This window comes from Nicotiana tomentosiformis, chromosome 4 (genome assembly GCF_000390325.3).
Source record: "Nicotiana tomentosiformis chromosome 4, ASM39032v3, whole genome shotgun sequence".
In the NCBI taxonomy this organism is placed as follows: Eukaryota; Viridiplantae; Streptophyta; class Magnoliopsida; order Solanales; family Solanaceae; genus Nicotiana; species Nicotiana tomentosiformis.
The window spans coordinates 20,459,158-20,478,167 of NC_090815.1; the positions used below are offsets into that span (position 1 = coordinate 20,459,158).

Sequence of the window (19,010 nt, forward strand, 5' to 3'; positions counted from 1 at the left end):
TGCGAGACGAAAGTTTAATGAAAAAGAAAACCAATTCAAATAAAAGATCTCTTTTCCTTGTTCTTTGTTAAAGTATGAAATGGTTTATGAAACTGGATGTAAAGAACCTAGTTTCTACCGCAGCTTCAATTAAAAATACAAAATCACACACTTCAAACTGAAACTCGATTCCAAGGAATTGAACTATTGCTCAACACAAGAAGTAAAACTATTGCTCGACACTAAAAGCAATCAGGACAAATTACGGACAAGAAAAATGGCTGCGAACTGAAATGCTAGAATACATAAAATTAGAAGAAATCAAATCTACTACATAATCACCTAGGTATGAGAGAGCAAGGAATTATCAGATTTGACAAAAATAAGTTCTGGACACTGGCTTCAAAATGATACATGAACTGCCCACGAACTGGCAGAGAGTACTCTGCTTCATACCCTCTTAAAAAACAAGTGTCCTGAGAAAACTGTCTTTTCTCAGCTTCCTTTGATCATGCGAAATACTTGAGGATTACTACAGCTTCTGTCTCTTGCTTTATCTCCTTCTTGAACCAGAAGATCCTTTACTTCTTGCTTTATCTCCTTCATCGAGTGCTGACTTTTGCCTCCGTTGAATATCTTCAACATATCGGCGCCATAAGGATTCCCTATCTTTTCTAGGCATTTTTGAGTACCTGGGATCGGCTTTGAGAAGAAGTTTGGCTGTTGACCAAGAGTTTGCAACTGTTTTACCATCTTCTGTTTCTCGTGAACAAGCTTCAACAGTTATAACCTCGGCTAGTAAAGCTTTAAACTCCTGTGCGCTCCGCTGAAAATCAAAATACATAGTATGAGAATAAAAAAGGAAAACCATGTACTTGATAAATAAGGAAGTACATAAACTGCGTGAGAAGGACAAACAAAGGTACAACTCATTTAAATGATGCAAACTGCTAGTAACTATGAGGGGCCCATATGACATTTTTCTCTTTGGTAGATCTTAGGTACTTGAACACCAATAAGGCATCCTCATTGCAGTCAAAATCAAACAAGATTTGGAAAGGAAAAACAAGTGAAGAAAGAATGTCAGTACAGGGCTTTGGCAGCCAGCAAATAAAGTTTTTCTAAAAGATTGTTGCTTAGATGTAGTTCTTCAAAAAAATACCGACAATTTCTTATCTGCTATTGTATAAAAACCACTAGGAGCATCAATTATAACAAACTATATTACATTCACTTTCAATATACTTAAGTTAACACTTAACTTATACTCCCCTGTTGCTATGTGCGTAGTTTGACTAGATACGGAATTTTAGAAAGAAGACTTGGCTTATCGAACTTGTGGTCTTAAACATGCCAGGAGACTTTTGTGGCTAAAAAAGCATATCATTAAGGGTAAAAAACAGATAACAAGGATTACATAACTTTAAAAAGACCATCAGTAGTCATCTTACCTCATACAATATCTTCACATGTTCTCGAAAGAGCTTTTCCAAGTCAGACTGATCCAAATGAGGATTAGCTGCACGTCCTTGGGGATCTTTCTCTAATTTAGGTTTTGACTCTGTCCAAGATGCCTTAGGAGCAAGAGAAAGATATCTCAACAATTTGAAGATAAACTGAAAACAAGTACCATCCAGAAAATAAAAAGGAATAACCTTTTCAACAATTCTACCACATAATAAACACAATCCTTCCATACTTCATCAGTAGAGGTAAAGCCAAAAGACAAGAATTTTTAAAGTTAAATAAAATATCATCTGATGAGCACCAAGGGGGAAATCCTATTTACTGCAAGTTTAAAGACCAATTATAACCACGTGCTGCACAGAACAGGTAATTACACAAAATAAGCTCTTCCGAGAAGCTAAGCACCTCCTGTAAAGATGGATAGTACTCTTTCCACCAAACAAAGTTCTTTCAAATTTTATTGTTTCTGAATAAAGATGAGGCGGATCTTCTGGAACTATCTAAAACTGTCTAATCAAGTAATGGAATATGATCCATGACATATGTTCTAAGATATGTCCTTGTAATATTTTTGGGGTCTCTACAAGATAATACCTGAGGATCTTTAATTATTTCAACCAGCAAAGCTTGATAGGATTCAACAGCTTCCTTTCTACGAGCTTTCGACCGCACCCTCTCCACTTCTTGCTCTTCTCTTTCTTTACGTTTTCGCAAAGCTCGTTCTCTTTCCTTCAATTTCTCCTAAAAGCGTCAAGCAGAACACCATTAACGCCTTCAACTGAACAATCACACCAAAATGTAGAATCAAACAGAACCTGGCGTACTACATTCTAAATTTGCCAAAACTTCAGACCAAATACAGACATACAGATGAAATAAGTAAATGCATTAAAATCACAAAGCACAGTGTTTTTAGTTTTCTACCAGGATTATTTAATAGGGAGAATCAGCAGGAAACCTTAGTTGGAGGCACAAAGACAGTGGCTCGGATCAGCAGAGGGAAGAGGCAATCAGTGAATAAAGACAAATAGACATGATTAAGCTACTAAAATGGGTGATTTATGCTGATTAATGTGTATTTTTTGTTTGAACTACTTTCCTTTATAATGATCACTTTACTGACGAGATTTGAAGTTAAGGGGATAAGTTAGTATTCTATAGCTCCATACACTTTATAAAAGTAATCGGTTAGAGATATAAGTACACGAGGAGGTGAGAAGTGGGACTCTATAAATGGTTAACAATGACCGAGTAGGCCTTGTTAGAGTTTGTTAGAGTCCCACATTGCTTTAGAGTATGGGCTATTGTCTTATATTGTCCTGCACAATCCTCGACCTTTTGAGCTAATATGGATTAAGTTCAAGGTCTATTTTCTTTACATGGTATTAGAGCCAAAAGTCCCTACTCTCGGTTTGACTTTGCCATATGTTAGGCTCCCCCGTTATGTTATCCATGTTCTAGATGTCTGGTCCAGGCGTGCAGGGAAGTTAGAGTCGGTATGGGCTGTTGTCTCTTTATGTGGTTTTGGGTAATCCTCTCATGACCTAACTTTTGGAGTTGAGTTAGGTTCAAGATCTATTTTATCTAGATATGTTCATATTGGATGTGCGAAGTTTCTTGAGGAACTCAGTGCATGTGGATTCAATGGTAAAAACATAAATCTCACCTTAATTTCAGCTACAAGAAAGCTTTTATTTTTTATCCTGAGATCATTGCATAATGATTTGGCTATCGAATTACTTTGAAGGGGCTGACAGATTTTTTTTGATGAAGTAAAATGATACCATTGATGAGCGTGCATCAGGAGGATGCCAAATAGCAAAAGAGTTACAAAAGAGGGTAAGCTCCAGTACATGAGTGACTAAGCTAAGACCAGGGAGCTAACAAAATTCAAAAAGTTGAAGGGGCTGACAGCTTTATGCCGCAGCTTAATGATTTAGTGGCATATTGATTGGCTGATGAAGTCAAGGGAAGAAGGGAGATAGTTCTATGCTGGTACTTCCAAATTGACTTGAAAGTGAACACGGAAAGTGTGAAAGATAAAACAAAATTTGTGATGTGTGATGGAGGGCGGATTGATAAGAGCGGGTTAAGAGGACTGGCAAAGCTTCTAAGTTGGCAAGCTTTGGAAGAGGCAAATCCCAATTTGGAAAGGGACTGGAAAATAAAGCTTCTAGTTGGGTTCATCTATATCCTCTTATTTGAAAATTTTTACAATGAGAGTCAACCTACTACAACCCTTCCTTTTCAACCGGACTTGAGACCAGCTATGCTTTGCAAAACTGAAAAAGGTGGAGTTGTCACAATAAAAACTAACTAGACTAAACTTCATCAAAAAAGAAACTAAATAGACAAAACCATTCAGGTCTAAGGTTCACTTGTCAAGCTTGTACCAAGAACATTCAAATTTATTCACAAATAAAAAAGGAAAAACCTACTGCAATGCATATGCACAGAAAATTCCTCATCAAAAAAAAAAAAATAAAAAAAAATAACATATGCACAGAAAATAAATCTCAGATTGACATCAGTCCATCTAGTTTTCTAGACCACAGTAGGGTAGGATGTCTACATTATACCCATTAGGGTACGGCCCTTCCGGGGATCCCGCGTGAACGAGAAATGCTTTGTGCACTGGGTTGCCCCACTTCTTTAATATGAAAGCCCTATATTAGAAAAAAAGTTAAGAGGTATCTAACTGCCAACCCCCCCCCCCCCCCCCCCACAAAAAAAAAAAAAGATATCATTATGATACCTTTGGAGTATCTAATCAATATTGATACAAACAAAAAAGGCAAGTAACAAGAAATCTTAAAACAAAGAAAAGTAAGGCCCCAAAGATGGAAATAAGAGTATTCTCACCTCTTCATCATGTTTTGCTTTTGCAATTCGTGCAACTTCCTGTTCAGCAGACTTGAGTTCCGATAGATAATCATTGAATAAAGCCTCTCTGTCCTCATGCTTAACAGACTTATAACGGGGATCATCTCTTAAGCTATCCTTTACCTAAAATAAGCAGAAAGTTGCAACTTAGGGAGGGAGAAAATATAGTTAATTGCATTTATCCAAGTAAAGGGGGAAAAGGAAAGCTTAAAGTAAACCACAAGGGAAAATATTTATGTCCTCCAAAATGAGCATTTTAAGAAATGGGAAACTTCAAGAACCATATCACCAAATAAATTTTGGAAAGTTTAGCAGTAAGCATGACAACTTCCATTGGTTTCAAGGAGAGACATTATGCGGCTGAATGAGAAAATAAAACAATGTCCAAAATACAAATCATCTTTCTATCTTGTTGATTCGCAGACATGATATTCATCATCTAATTCAAATGGGAGCAATGTCGACATTTGAATTTTATTTTCGTTCCATATAGCAACAACAACAAACCCAGTGTATTTTCTTATAGCAAGATTTTTTAATTTCTAATATTCCATTACTCCCTTTCTTTCAGGTTGATGCCTGCTTGACCTCTGTTCACCTCTAAGATAAAAATATTGATCTAGGATGGTATATTAAATTGCTACATCCAAATAAGGGAAATTAACTGGGGAAGTGAGAAGTGTGACCCTTAAATTTGTGATTATTGTATAAAACAAATGGTGAGACATTCTGGTTTAGGAAAGACAGATATTATTTCGGCATTGCCCAACATAAAACCATGACATTTAATTTGAAATAACGAACTTCTTTTTCCAGAAAGTTTAGGAATTAGTGATAAATTTGATGACGTCGTAGACTTTGAACCAATTGTAGTTCAACATGACATGAGTTTTGTGAAATGACCAACTGTATTAGTAAACATGAAGGGAGGTCTGTTAAGCAGATTAAATTGAAGATCAAGTGTAACAGAACTGAGAAATTAAAAAGCTGTAGGCCTCATATATTAGTCTATTTAGACTTGAACAATAAATACTACAAGTTTAATCTTAAATAGAGATGCCAATCCAGACTAAGCATTCAATTTGCAAGCAAGTAAAAAGATCTAAAAGGCAACTAGTTACATTGATATTTTTTTGGCATCATATCTCAACATATAAACCAACCTTTGACCACCGTGTATTTAAGGTAATATCTTCTCGTTCCCGAAGCATGGACTTGAACTGTGATATAGCAGCAGCACGTACAGCATAAGCTTTTTCTTGAGCTGCCTTCCTAAGCTGAAGCACCCTACACATTAAGTAGATTCTTGCCTAAATAACCAGATCAGTAGGAAAAGAAATGGAAATCGAATCATCCTAGAAACAAAAGGTGAAGAACAAATTAAGGCCAGTGAGCAAATAAGATCAAAAGATTAAGTAAGGCGATCAGTTTTCAACTGGTTGAGCATAGTCACAACACAGACTTGCATGGGCCAAAACAAAAAACATGTTCACTTCACATCGAAATCTCTTTTGGTATACGCACCACTCCAACTCGTTAGATCATCAAAAAAGAAAAAGTGGAACAGTCGGGAAGATGGTGCAACACCCCCCCACCCCCAAGGGGCAAAGGTATCATGGCCAAGGTGGTCAGTTGAACAGCTTTTGCCAAAAAATTATACCGTGTATATAGGTCAAATGTTACTTTTAACTAATATATTATGGATGCTAGAGAGTTCTCCATGAGAATGTAAAAAACAGAACCGTAGAAAACGGAATAAGGAAAATGAAGACTCTAAGAGAATATATGGAATAATGAGAAAATTATACACAGAAGCTTACCAAGATTAGTAAAAGCCAAGAAGAAACATAGAATAATTCTGCTGAAGCCTTTAACATAAAGAAGTCATATAGGTTACTTAGAGTGCTACTAAGCAACCTAATGGTAAAAGGTGATCCACAAAGGTCAAAAAATTCCTTTGGTTCATTACTCGCTGTCTCAAAAAATTTGGCCTGATTGGATTTGCAGGGAATCAGGAAAAAATTGCATATATCAAAATCGGAAAAAGAACCACTATTGGACTCCAGATATGTGAAAACAAGGATGGCCACTATGGAAAGAGGGAATGATTTTTTGAAATGTCAAAATTAAAAGTTGCAATGGTATCACAAAAAGATTACGATAATATAAAGTATCCAATGATTGAAAAAAAAGGGAAAGTAAGTTGCATTCTCCCTGTAAGCGCTTCACAGCACATTCTTGTTGCTGGATATTTCAACGCATTATCTTTAACAATCAAAAAGAAGGAAAAAAAAGGGGGGGGGGGGGGGGGGATGGGGATGTTAACTTTTTCTAAACTAGGGAAAGGGCAATACTATAAATGGTGCATCAAATTCGGAAAAAAATCACTTGTTAAGGCTAATATCAGAAAACATATTAGGAAATAAGTGACACCAGAACTAGTAAATCTAAACCAAGATTGGAACAGCTGACTAATACCTCTCATTCAGCAGCACTTCTCTATCCTTTCGATCTAAGGACTCAAAGCGTCGATCATGACCCCATTTCTTTTTGAATGATTGATAATCAGTGTCCTCGTTGATATCCTGAACATAAGTAAAATAATCAGCAAGTAATGTAAGCCGCTAAAGTTATAGATCATGTTCCAACAAAAATTTCAGCTTTAATTGGAAACAATTTACTCCCTTCACCCTAAAGTGAATATTTACGTTTCCAAAGAAAGCTATATCATTTATTACATTAAACCAAACTGTTTATGATGCTTTCATGATTTATTATCTCCATCCCAGATTCCCCTTTTAACCATAAATTAATAAAGTTTTAACCATGCCAAGTAGAAATTGGGCACTTGACTACCTTAAACAAATAAAGTTTTAATCATGCCAAGTAGAAATTAGACAGACATTCAACTGTGACAGAAGAACTAGTGGAAAAATATTGTGAGATTACATCTGAAAGAACTAAAGAGCGCTTAGTAACAAGATAAACCTCCTTTGCTTCTTCCAGTAAATGCTTGAAGCCCTCCACTGCAGCTTTCTGTGCTGCCCGTTTCTCCTTCCTTTCTTCGTCCGCACGTGTCTTGACATAATGCTCAAACAGAGCTTTTCTAGCACTGTAACTTGGAATAGCCTGGACAAGGAGACCCGCTATTTAGGAAAGCAATGAAGAGAGCACCACAAATAAGAGATGGAAAAAACACTTGGTAACATGATATGTGCATGAATGATTATATGGCAGCTTTGAACCTGGAAGAGGAAATACATACATCATGAACAGACCATATAGTTACTCTCAGAACAAGAGACAAGATCTCAGAAAGTTATTAGCTTGCAGATAATCGATGAAAACAACATAATTTTGGTTAGTGTCCCGCATTAGTCCAGGATATGGGTTGTAGTCACCTCATATGGTATTAGGCAACCCTCACCTCATGAGCTAGTTTTTGAGGTTGAGTTAGGCTTAAGGTCCATTTTATTAACATAGTATCACCATATCAGAGACAAACCGTCCCTATCCCAGATTCCCAGGTTTATCCAATTTTGGGCCTCGATGTTTTGTTATCCACGCTACAAATGTCCAGCCCTGGACGTTTGGGGAGTGTTAGTGTCCCATGTGGTTGAAGTTATGGGTCGTAATCTCCTTATCTAAGAACCAAAAAGCTCATCAGCCCAGGGGAAAGTGCACGGCATGATCTAGTTTGATCCCAGAAAGACCTTTTGGAAAAATGACTATGGCAAACTGACAACTGATTGCATCTTCCATGTTATAAGGGTAAAGATGTACTTCTCGAATAAGACAAACAATACATGTCTGAGAGCTTCTTTAAAGAAGCAGAAGGTAATTTCATTATTTAGAGCAGAAAAAAGCTATGTTGCGCGGACTCTCTAAAATAGCTGCCGCACCCATGTCGGATCCTTCGAAAATACCATCGACATTTTCGGAGAGTCCAAGCAACATAGGAAAAAAGTCTTATGTTATGTACATCTTTCACTTTTTTCCTTCTTTTTTCCTTTTTTTTTTTTGGTTAAGTACATCTTTCACTTTGCGCCAAGAAACTAAGAAGATGCATTCATTATCAGTTTGAAAATTCAAAAGCCTCGATGTGTTTATCAGTTTGAAAGAGAGACACATACAAGGCTACAACCACAAATTTTGACAATAATGTATTAGTATAGTATTTGCAACAACTGAGATGCACTTTCTTCACATGAGTACACTCTACTCGGGAAGAATGCAATGTTAAAAAAATTCCAGGATCCTCCTCCTCCAATCCTTTTAAAGCAATAGGCCATAGCTACCTTTTTTAAGGGTAGTGAGTAGGCCTCATCTACCATAAAGAATGGGAATGTGCCAACTTTTCATGTAACTTGTAGCTTTCTTGGAGATAGGTTGTGCTCCACATATCCTACTCCTTTTTAATCTCACTTTTAAAATTTTGGTTTGTACACACCGAAATTCTGCCTACTTTGAATGACTAACAGCTTTTGTTAGAATAGTAAGGACCTTATAGTTAAATGGATAATAAAACCAAATTCTGAACCACCTAGTACCTAAGCTAAGCTATTCATTCCCCCACATACAACCCAAGAAAGCACTGCATTCCTTGAGGATGGAAGCACAAATATTGCTAAAAGGACATTCAGTTGGCTGATGCAGCAAACTAGAGACGTTAATTCACAAAAATAAGCTCATGCAATGTAGGAAATGTACGATTTATAGAGATAAACCTGTCTTTTAGGAGGTGAAGAAAAGGCCACTAAGTCCCACATAAGTCTTTAGTTTCAACGAACCTTAAAGCGTGGATCAAACACTATCTTCGGTAATTCCTTCTCCCACTTTGAGAATGGTGCTACTCCACGTTCCTTCAGCATCTCCTGTAATTCACACGCATGGGATACATTTAGAACCAAAAAAACAAGACTCACAGGACAAAGATTCGATTGCAAAGCAAGAGACAAAATGATGATATGCCCAAAACCATCTTCAGGGTACTTACAGCAAAGAAGCTAACTGAATAACAATAAAGGAACCATTGGAGGGTGGCAACGGACCTTGAACTTTTCCGAAGTTATAATCAATTTAGAAGTATAAAGTATAAACCAGGTACTTTTAGCACTCACATTCACTTCGGGCCCAAGACTTTAAGGTCTTGGCTTGATATCAAACACAAAAAGCAACAGCAGATGATAGTTCAACCATTCTGATTAAGTTTGAGAATAACTTAAGAAAACCTAGGTGGTTGCAATGAATGACTACCTCTTTTGAATTCACTAAGTGTATGTTTGGATGGAACGAATTGCAAAGAAAGAAAGGAGAAGATACAAAAGATACTAATTGTTTTGTGTCCAAGTATCGGTCAGATTGTGTAAAATATAGAGAAAATGGAGCAATCTCCTTGTTTACTACTGCAAGAAGTAACAAGTATATATACAAGTACATAGAGCCCTAACTATAGAAAGAATAAAAAAAAGGAGATCCTATAAATCTGTTGTGAATCCCTATAATTCTGCTAGCTATGTACATTACATAAAAGTATGTCTATATTCATTCCGTCTACATTCATTCTGTAACACTCCCCCTCAAGCTGGAGCACAGATATTGATCATGCCCGGCTTGTTACGAAGGTAATCAACGCGAATTCCATGCAACGCCTTTGTGAATTAATCAGTTGGTTGCTCTCATGTCTTCACGTAGCCAGTGGATAACGTATCACGTTCTCCTGAATCTTCTCACGAATAAAATGGCAGTCAACCTCAATATGCTTAGTTCTTTCATGATACACCGGATTTGACGCAATATGGAGTGCAGCTTGATTGTCACACCAGAGTTTTGCTGGTGTTAGAGAGTTATGTAAATAACCCTAGTCCACATGGAATAGGAGTAGAATATGTATTGTGTATGGCTATAAATAGGGCTATTGTAAAAGGCTTAATAGAATATCAATAATAAATTTTTCTCCCGTGCATTCTCACATAGTATCAGAGCAACCGTGAGAACATTATCGCTCTTGGACAGTGGGTCGTGGACTCAGGCACCTCTAATCATATTTCTGGTCATAGGTCAATTGTCAAATATTGTTTATTCACAGTCTCTTCCCAATGTTACTTTAGCCAACAGAGTCCAAACAAAAGCAAAAGGACTTGGACAAGCTAATCCCTTATCCTTTGTCACTTTAGATTTTGTTCTTAATGTCCCTGGCTGTCATTTTAATCTTGCATCTATCAGTCGGTTGACTCGTGCCCTCCATTATGGTATATATTTTATTGATGACTCTTTTGCTATGCATGACTGCAGTACAAGACAGAAGATTGGCACTGGGCATGAATCACAAGGCATTCACTACCTTGACTCACTCAATACTTCCACAGCATGTCCAGTTACAAATCCTCCAGACCTAACTCATAGACGTTTAGGACATCCGAGTTTATCCAAAATTCAGAAGATAGGTGCCTTGTTGTCTACAATAGATTGTGAGTCGCGTCAACTTAGGAAACATACCCAAGCCACCTTTTTGTGTAATGTTGAGAGTCGTGCAGAGTAGGGTTTTTTAAGTTCATTCTTATATATGGGGTCCTAGTCGGCCTTAAGATTTCGTTATTTTGTTAGTTTCGTTGATGATTACTCAAAATGCACTTGGATTTTCCTAATGAAAGATAGTTCTGACTATATTCCAGAGTTTTTTTGCTGAAATAAAAAACCAATTTGGCGTTTCTATTCGCATCTTTCGCAATGATAATGCCTTAGAATACTTGTCCTCTCAATTTCAGCAGTTATGACTTTTCGAAAAATTATTCATTAGACATCTTGTCCGTATACCCCTCACCAGAATGGGATAGCAGAGAGAAGAAGAGGCACCTCACTGAGACTGCTCGCACACTTCTCATTGAGTCCTATATTCTGCTGCGTTTTTGGGGCGATGCAGATCTGATAGCTTGTTATTTCATTAATCTGATGCCTTCATCTTCCATCCAGAGTCAGATTTTGCACTCAATATTGTTTCCTCAGTCACCCTTATACTATCTTCCCCTCGTGTGTTTGAGAGCACATGTTTTGTTCATAACTTAGCTCTCCGGAAAAGATAAGTTAGCTCCTCATGCTCTCAAGTGTGTCTTCCTTGATTATTCTCGAGTTCAAAAAGGATATCGTTGCTACTCACCTTATCTTTGTAGGTACCTTGTATCAGATGATGTCACATTTTTTGAGTCTTGACTTTACGTTACCTTTTCTGACCACCTTGATATATCTGAGGTCTTACCTATACCGATTCTTGAGGAGTTTACGACAGCTCCTTCTACATCTTCAGCCACAGAAGTCTTAGCCATACCAACCATTGAGGAATCTAGTGTTGCTCCTCCTAGATCCCCAGCCATATGAACAACACTTTTGACTTATCGTCGCGTCCACGCCTAGCATCAGGCCTAGCTGATTCACGTCCTACACCTGACCCTGCTCATACTGCGAACTTGTCTCCTTCTAGTTCACCGATTGCATTTCAGAAAGGTATACGGTCCACACTTAATCCTAATCCATATTATGTCGGTTTAAGTTATCATCGTTTGTCATCGCCCTATTATGTTTTTGTATCTTCTTTGTCCTTTGTTTCTATCCCGAAGTCTACAGGTGAAGCACTGTCTCATCCAGGATGGCGACATGCTATGATTGACGAGATGTTTGCTTTACATGCGAGTAGTACTTGGGAGCTTGCTCCTCTTCCTTCTAGTAAATCTATTGTTTGTTGTCACTGGGTTGATGCATTCAAGGTTGGTCCGGATGGAAAAATTGATCGGCTTAAGGCCCGCCTTGTTGTCAAAGGGTATACTCTGATATTTGGGCTTGATTACAGCGATACTTTCTCTCCTGTGGCTAAAATACCATCAATCCGTCTATTTCTATCCATGGTTGTTGTTCGCCATTGGCTTCTTTATCAGTTGGACATTAAGAATGCTTTTCTTCACGGTGATCTTGAGGATGAAGTTTATATAGAGCAACCACCAGGTTTTGTTGCTCAGATGAAAGTCTAGTAGCCTGGTATGTCAATTGCGTCAGCCACTCTATGGTCTAAAACAATCTCATCAAGCCTGGTACAGTAAGTTCATCACAATTATTCAGGAGTTTGGCATAATTCATAGTGAAGCTGATCACTCTGTGTTTTATAAGCATTCTGGTTCAAATCTCTGTATTTATTTGATAGTTTATGTTGACAATATTATTATTACTGGCAATGATCAAGAAGGTATTGCTAGTGCCTTGGAGAGCGAGAAGCAGAAAAAAGCGAAGCGCGCGCTTTTTTTCATGTGAAGCGCAATTTAATACTTAAATAAAAAAATATTAAATAAGCATAGATAAATGACCAAGAACTCAATAAAAATAACACATTAAGCGAATGTTTCAATTCTTTAATTAAGAAGTAAATAATATCATTAAATTTCTTTAGCTCAAGCCTATTCCTCTTCTTAGCATGAATCTGCACATAAGTTGTAGAAAGTAATTAAGAGGAGGACTTAGGACAATTGAGATACACTTTAATTTAGTAATAATGTAATATAGCTTCTCACATGTTCATAAACGCTCCAATTTCTCTTGCATCTGGATGAACTACAAGTTAAACTTTGAACTCTAATAGCAAATTGTTGCAAGTTTGGAACTTCATAACCAAATTGCATCCACCATTCATCGGTAGAAGTATTATTTTAGAAGTTAATAACTTAGAAGTTTTTTTGTTTTTGATAAGGTAAATTGTATTAATCAAAAGGGAGAAAAAAAAACTCCCGTATATAAGAAGTATACCAAAAAGTAGAGAATTTATATCAAAACATGATTCTCTACAAAAGACGTCCAATCTTCTAAACAAGTAGGGGCTATATGAATGCACCAAAAAGCGATCAAAGATAAAAGACTATTCTTAAGATGTGAAAAAAGAGACTCAATCCCATCAAAAGCTCTCCTATTTCTCTCCCCCAAACTATCCACATGAGAGCTAGCGGGGCGAACTTCCACGCCTTTTACTTTCTTCTTCTACAGGATTCGGCCCAGCTATATAACATTTCCTTTACAGTGCTCGGCATCACCCATTGAACACCAAAAAGATTCAGGATTGCCCTCCACAAACCCGAGGACACAGGGCAATGCAACAAAAGATGATCAACTTCTTCCCCTGAGCTTTTACACATGTAGCACCAACTAACAAGTGTAATTCCTCGCTTTCGCAGATTTTCAGCAGTCAAGATCACTCCCCTCGCCGCTAACCATGCAAAAAAGCACACCTTCGTGGGCGCCTTAGGAATCCAGATCGAGCAATATGGAAAAGTGGCCTCCTATCTCACCAACATACTCTGGTAAAAAGACTTTACGGTGAACAAACCATCGCCACGCAACCCCCATCTCCAAGAATCACAAGGTGGCTGGGGCTTGTCTTGCCCATATAGCAGTGACAACAAATCTTGGAGCTCCGCAATTTCCCAATCTTGCATGTTTCTTCTAAATGAGAGGTCTCATACTACCCCTTCATGCTCCTTGCGAATCTGTTGGACCATCAATTCCTTCTGATTTGAAACTCTGAAGACGTGGGGAAAAGAGACCCTCAGAGTATCCTCTCCACACCACCTGTGATTCCAAAAGCTGATTCTCCTTCCATCTCCCACCCTGTAAGTGATGTTGCCATTGAAGGCTTCCCAATTCTTCATGATGCTCCTCCACATGCCACATCCGAAAGGAGCTGTGATTGCCTTGGTCCTCCAACCCCATCCCGTGGAATCGTACTTTTCTACTATGACCTCCCTTCATAGAGCATGCTCTTCTATCCCGAATCTCCACAGCCACTTCCCCAATTAAAGCTCTAAAGTGTAAAAACAATTGAAACAACTTGCTCACCTTATGACAATTTGGTTCTGGCTCTAATGGCCGAAGCTAATCCAAGTATTCCATCGGCTTGCATATACTCACCAAGCTCTTCTCCCATTTTGTCTTGTATCGCTTCATCTGGCACCAACCTCGCAATACATGCATGATACCCCTCCACCCCCACCCCCACCCCCCCCCCCACCCCCACTTCTTTATCTAAAGTTTTCTTCTCTTTATTTGTATAAAAGAACCCGGGGATCAAAACATGCCCTCCTACATGCAAAGGTTGATGAAGTTGATCCGTCCACCTTGCATTAATGATTTCAAAAAGTTTCTCAAAAAGCCTCTTATCATGATCAAATGCCTTCTCAATAGCTTCTTTGGCCCTATCCATGGCTTCATAAATGTACTCCATTGGTGGTTTTCTCTCCCCATCCACCAAACGAAGTACAGTAACCAAAGGATTACCAACTTTAAGTGCTTGAACAATGTCATTCCAAAAATATGGACCAACAATATATCTCGCAACTTCTTTCCCAAGAGCTTCCTTTGCACAGATACTCTCACTCTATTCGGCTGACATGAACAAGGTTCGCAAGTTTTTCTTTTGCAAGTAAAAACTATGCAAAGTCATGATAGTTGTTGTGCATCTTGTCTTAGCCGATTTCACCAAATTTCTTTGGTTTGTGTAACTCCTCATCATGTTCAACAACAACGGCCTCTGACTAATGTAAGAATGTATCTTGACCGCCTTAAGGTTAAAATAGAAAACTAGAAAGACTTGTTCACCTGTAGAATATGGGGCTAACTTGAAAATGTCACCAAACATCAAGTTGATACAATGTGCAGCACAAGGAGTCCAAAAAAAATTCAGGAACACTCCCTTCAACATGTCACTTGCTTTTTTATTCTCACTTGCGTAATCGGTAACAACTTGTACAACATTTTCCTTTCCAACTTTCAATATAGTCTTCTCAAACAAGTTGTACATTTTATTGGAATCGGTTGAAGAGTCACTAACATCATAAGATTCAAGAAACACACTACCTCTTGGAGAATTCACCAAAACATTAATGACCATTTTCCCATTTTTTGTTGTCCGTTTATCCATCATAATGGAACATCCATAAGTTTGCCATTGCACCTTATGCTCCTCGACAATCTTGTTTGTCTTCTCCACCTCCTTTTTTAAACAAGGAACTCTTACTTCGTGATAGGTTGAGGGGTTTCATTCCTGGCCCATATTGGCCTGCGGCCTCAATGAATTCACCAAAACTATCGGTGTAATTGACACAATTGAAAGGGAGCCTCGCATCATACATCTGCCTAGCAACTCTACAACGCGCTCCCTTAAACTCTTCCTACAAGAATCTAAATCAACAACGTCACCTTTCTCTTTTCATTTGGTTTTTGTGAGAAATAAAGATTAAGAGGACCTTTCACATTGCTACCAGTAGATGATCCACTTCCACGTGTTGAATTCTTTCTTTGAGATTTTGAGGGAGGCGACCCCATTGATATATCATTGGCTTCAAAGGCATTCTCATCCATTTGACTATCTTCATCAACAAGATTAACCATAGATGCTCCATGGCTCATTGGATTTTTTAACTCATTTTTTTTCGCAACATACTCTCTCATTTTTTCCTTAACAGAATCCGGAACACTTAGGACATACTTTGACATCTCTAAAACCACCAATTAGATGTTTCTTGTGACAATGTAATCCACCGTTATATATTTTTGACAAAAGATATATTGCACTTTTGTGCTACTTCCAATTGCAACTCCATACGCCCAAGCCGGATCTTTTTTTGGCTTGATGCCATTGAATATAAGATAGAATTTACTACAATCAACAACCAAAATAAAACAGAACTGTTAAAACAGGGCAGAACAGTAAACAACAGAAAACAGAGTAGAAGCATAGTGAACAGCGGAAATTAAAAAAAAATACAGAGCAGGAGCATAAAATAGAAAACATGGCAGAACAGAGAAAAGAAGAACTGAAGAAAAAATAAGAGAGAAGAGGAGAGGAGTCGAACAGTGAACAGCATAAATTTTTTAAAAACAAACAGAGCAGAAACATAAAATAGAAAACAGGGCAGAATAGAGAAAAGAAGATCTGAAAAAAATAGAAAAGAAGAGAAAAGAGGAGAGTAGTCGTCGAACAGTAGCATGGTTTTTTTGATAAGGTAAATTGTATTAATCAAAAGGGAGAAAAAACTACCGCATACAAGAAGTATACAAAAAAGTACAGAATTTACATCAGAACATGATTCTCTACAAATGACGCCCAATCTTCTACACAAGTAGGGGCTATATGTGTGCACCAAAAAGCGATCAAAGATAAAAGACTATTCCTAAGATGTGAAAACGAAAACTCAATCCTCTCAAAAACTTTCCTATTTCTCTCTCCCCAGACTAACCACATGAGAGCTAAACGCCTTTTGCTCGCTTCTTCTACGGAAACCGGCCCAGCTATATAGCATTTCCTTTACAGTGTTTGGCATCACCCATTGAACACTAAAAAGATTCAGAATTGCCCTCCACAAACCCCAGGACACATGGCAATGCAGCATAAGATGATCAACTTCTTCTCCTGAGCTTTTACACATGTAGCACCAACTAACATGTGTAATTCCTCTCTTTCGCAGATGTCAAGATCACTCCCCTCGCTGCTAGTCATGCAAAGAAGCACACCTTCGTGGGCGCCTTAGGAATCCAGATTGATGAGTATGGGAAAGTAACCTCCTCTCTCACCAACATACTCTGGTAAAAGGACTTTACGGTGAACAAGCCATCGCCACGCAAACCCCATCTCCAAGAATCATAAGATGGATGGGGCATGTCTTGCCCGTATAGCAGTGCCAACAAATTTTGGAGCTCCACAATCTCCCAATCTTGCATGTTCTTTCTAAAAGAGAGGTCTCATACTATCCCCCTTCATGCTCCTTGCGAATTTGTTGGACCATCAATTCCTTCTGGTTTGAAACTCTGAAGACGTGGGGGAAAGAGACCCTCAGAGTAGCCTCTCCCCACCACCTGTGATTCCAAAAGCTGATTCTCCTTTCATCTCCCACCTTGTAAGTGATGTTGCCATAGAAAGCTTCCCAGTTCTTCATGATGTTCCTCCACATGCCACACCCGAACGGTGTTGTGATTGCCTTGGTCCTCCAACCCCCTCCCGTGGAATCATACTTTTCTGCTATGACCTCCCTCCATAGAGCATGCTCTTCTACCCCGAATCTCCACAGCCACTTCCCCAGCAAAGCTCTGTTGAATACCCTGAGATCTTTTACTCCAAGTCCACCCCACTTCTTTGGGGAAGTGACTGTCTGCCAATTCACTAGATGAAACTTTCTAGTTCCATCTGCCGCATCCCAGAGAAAATTCCTTTGAAGCCGCTCCAGTTTTTCTGTGATGCTCACAGGTGCTTGCAACAGGGATAAGTAATAGGTAGGGATACTCGACAAAGTGTTTTTAATAAGCACTTCCTTACCGCCTTTTGACAAATACCGTTTCTGCCAGCCTGCTAATCGTTTTTCAACCCTTTCAATGACTGGATTCCAAACCGTAGTATCCTTTTGCAAAGCGCCCAATGGTAGACCCAGGTAAGTAGTGGGAAGAGAGCCCATCTTGCATCCGAGAACATGAGACAAAGTATCAATATTAGCAACCTCACCCACTGGAAAAATCTCACACTTGCCGAACAGTAGCATGTAAGGCAGAGAAAATTAGAAGAGGAAGAGAAGAGAAGAAGGAGAAGAAGGAGAAGAGAAGAAGAGAAACTTACCTTGAGAGAAGAAGAGAAGAAGTCAGAAGGCTTGCAGCAGTTGAGAGAAGAAGAGAGTTGTCGCTCACTTTGCAGCAGAGAAGCAGAAGTGTTTGGAAGAAATGTGCACAAGTGTATTTGCAACTTTTTTTACAAAAACCCTAGGCAGCCGCTGGACCTCGCTTAAGCAAGCTTTCCTCGTTGTTTTGCCTCGCCTTGCTTCTCGTTTTTTTGCCTGAAGTGTGCACTTATTTACAGATGTCGCGCTTTAGGGCAGAAAAGTGCAGACCCCTCGCCTCGCCTCACTTCTGCGCTTTAGCGAGAAGCGTGCGCTTTTAATAACACTGGGTATTGCTAAGTTGAAGCAACATCTCTTTCAGCACTTTAAGACTAAGAATCTAGGCAGATTAAAATACTTTCTAGGTATTAAGGTTGCTTAGTCTAGGTCAGGTATTGTGATCTCACAACGGAAGTATGCCTTAGACATTCTTGAGGAGACAGAAACAACAGGTTGTAGACCCGTAGACACTCCTATGGATCTAAATTCTAAACTATTGCCAGGACAAGGGGAGCCGCTTAGCGATCTTGCGAGATATAGGCGGTTGGTTGGTAAATTAAATTACCTCACAGTGACTAGACCTGACATTTTCTTTCCTGTCAAAGTTGTAAATTAATTTATGGATTCTCCCTGTGATAGTCATTGGGATGCAGTTGTCCAAATTCTCTGGTATATAAAGTCATCCCTAGGCAAAGAATTATTGTTCGAGGATCGAGGCCATGAGCAGATTGTTGGATACTTAAATGTTGATTGGGCAGGATCACCTTCTAATAGACGTTCTACGTCTAGACATTGTGTTTTAGTAGGAGGTAATTTGGTGTCTTGGCAGAGCAAGAAATAGAATGTGGTCACGCGGTCTAGTGCAGAGGCAAAATATCGAGCAATGGCTATGGCAACATGTTAGCTAGTTTGGATCAAACAGTTGCTCAAGGAGTTGAAGTTTGGTGAAATCAACCAGATGGATCTTGTGTGCGATAATCAAGACGCCCTTCATATTGCATCAAATCC

At 38.6% G+C, this 19,010-nt stretch overlaps 1 protein-coding gene across 5 annotated transcripts in view; it reads right to left on the minus strand.

The window, feature by feature from the left end:
* Positions 1 to 168: 168 nt before the first annotated feature.
* LOC104113706 (pre-mRNA-processing protein 40C) overlaps positions 169 to 19,010 on the minus strand; it is a 33,803-nt gene continuing 14,961 nt past the window's right edge. For 4 of the 5 annotated variants that reach the window (XM_070199625.1, XM_070199623.1, XM_070199624.1 and 1 more), the window contains exons 10-17: positions 9,120 to 9,203; positions 7,279 to 7,458; positions 6,808 to 6,914; positions 5,493 to 5,616; positions 4,309 to 4,452; positions 2,041 to 2,187; positions 1,431 to 1,553; positions 169 to 805 (exon numbers count right to left, since the gene is read on the minus strand). In XM_070199625.1, the coding sequence (XP_070055726.1) occupies positions 533 to 805; positions 1,431 to 1,553; positions 2,041 to 2,187; positions 4,309 to 4,452; positions 5,493 to 5,616; positions 6,808 to 6,914; positions 7,279 to 7,458; positions 9,120 to 9,203 (1,182 nt within the window). In that variant the 3' untranslated portion in view covers positions 169 to 532. The remainder of the gene's footprint in view (positions 806 to 1,430; positions 1,554 to 2,040; positions 2,188 to 4,308; positions 4,453 to 5,492; positions 5,617 to 6,807; positions 6,915 to 7,278; positions 7,459 to 9,119; positions 9,204 to 19,010) is intronic. The other variant, XM_070199626.1, reaches the window with a different exon arrangement.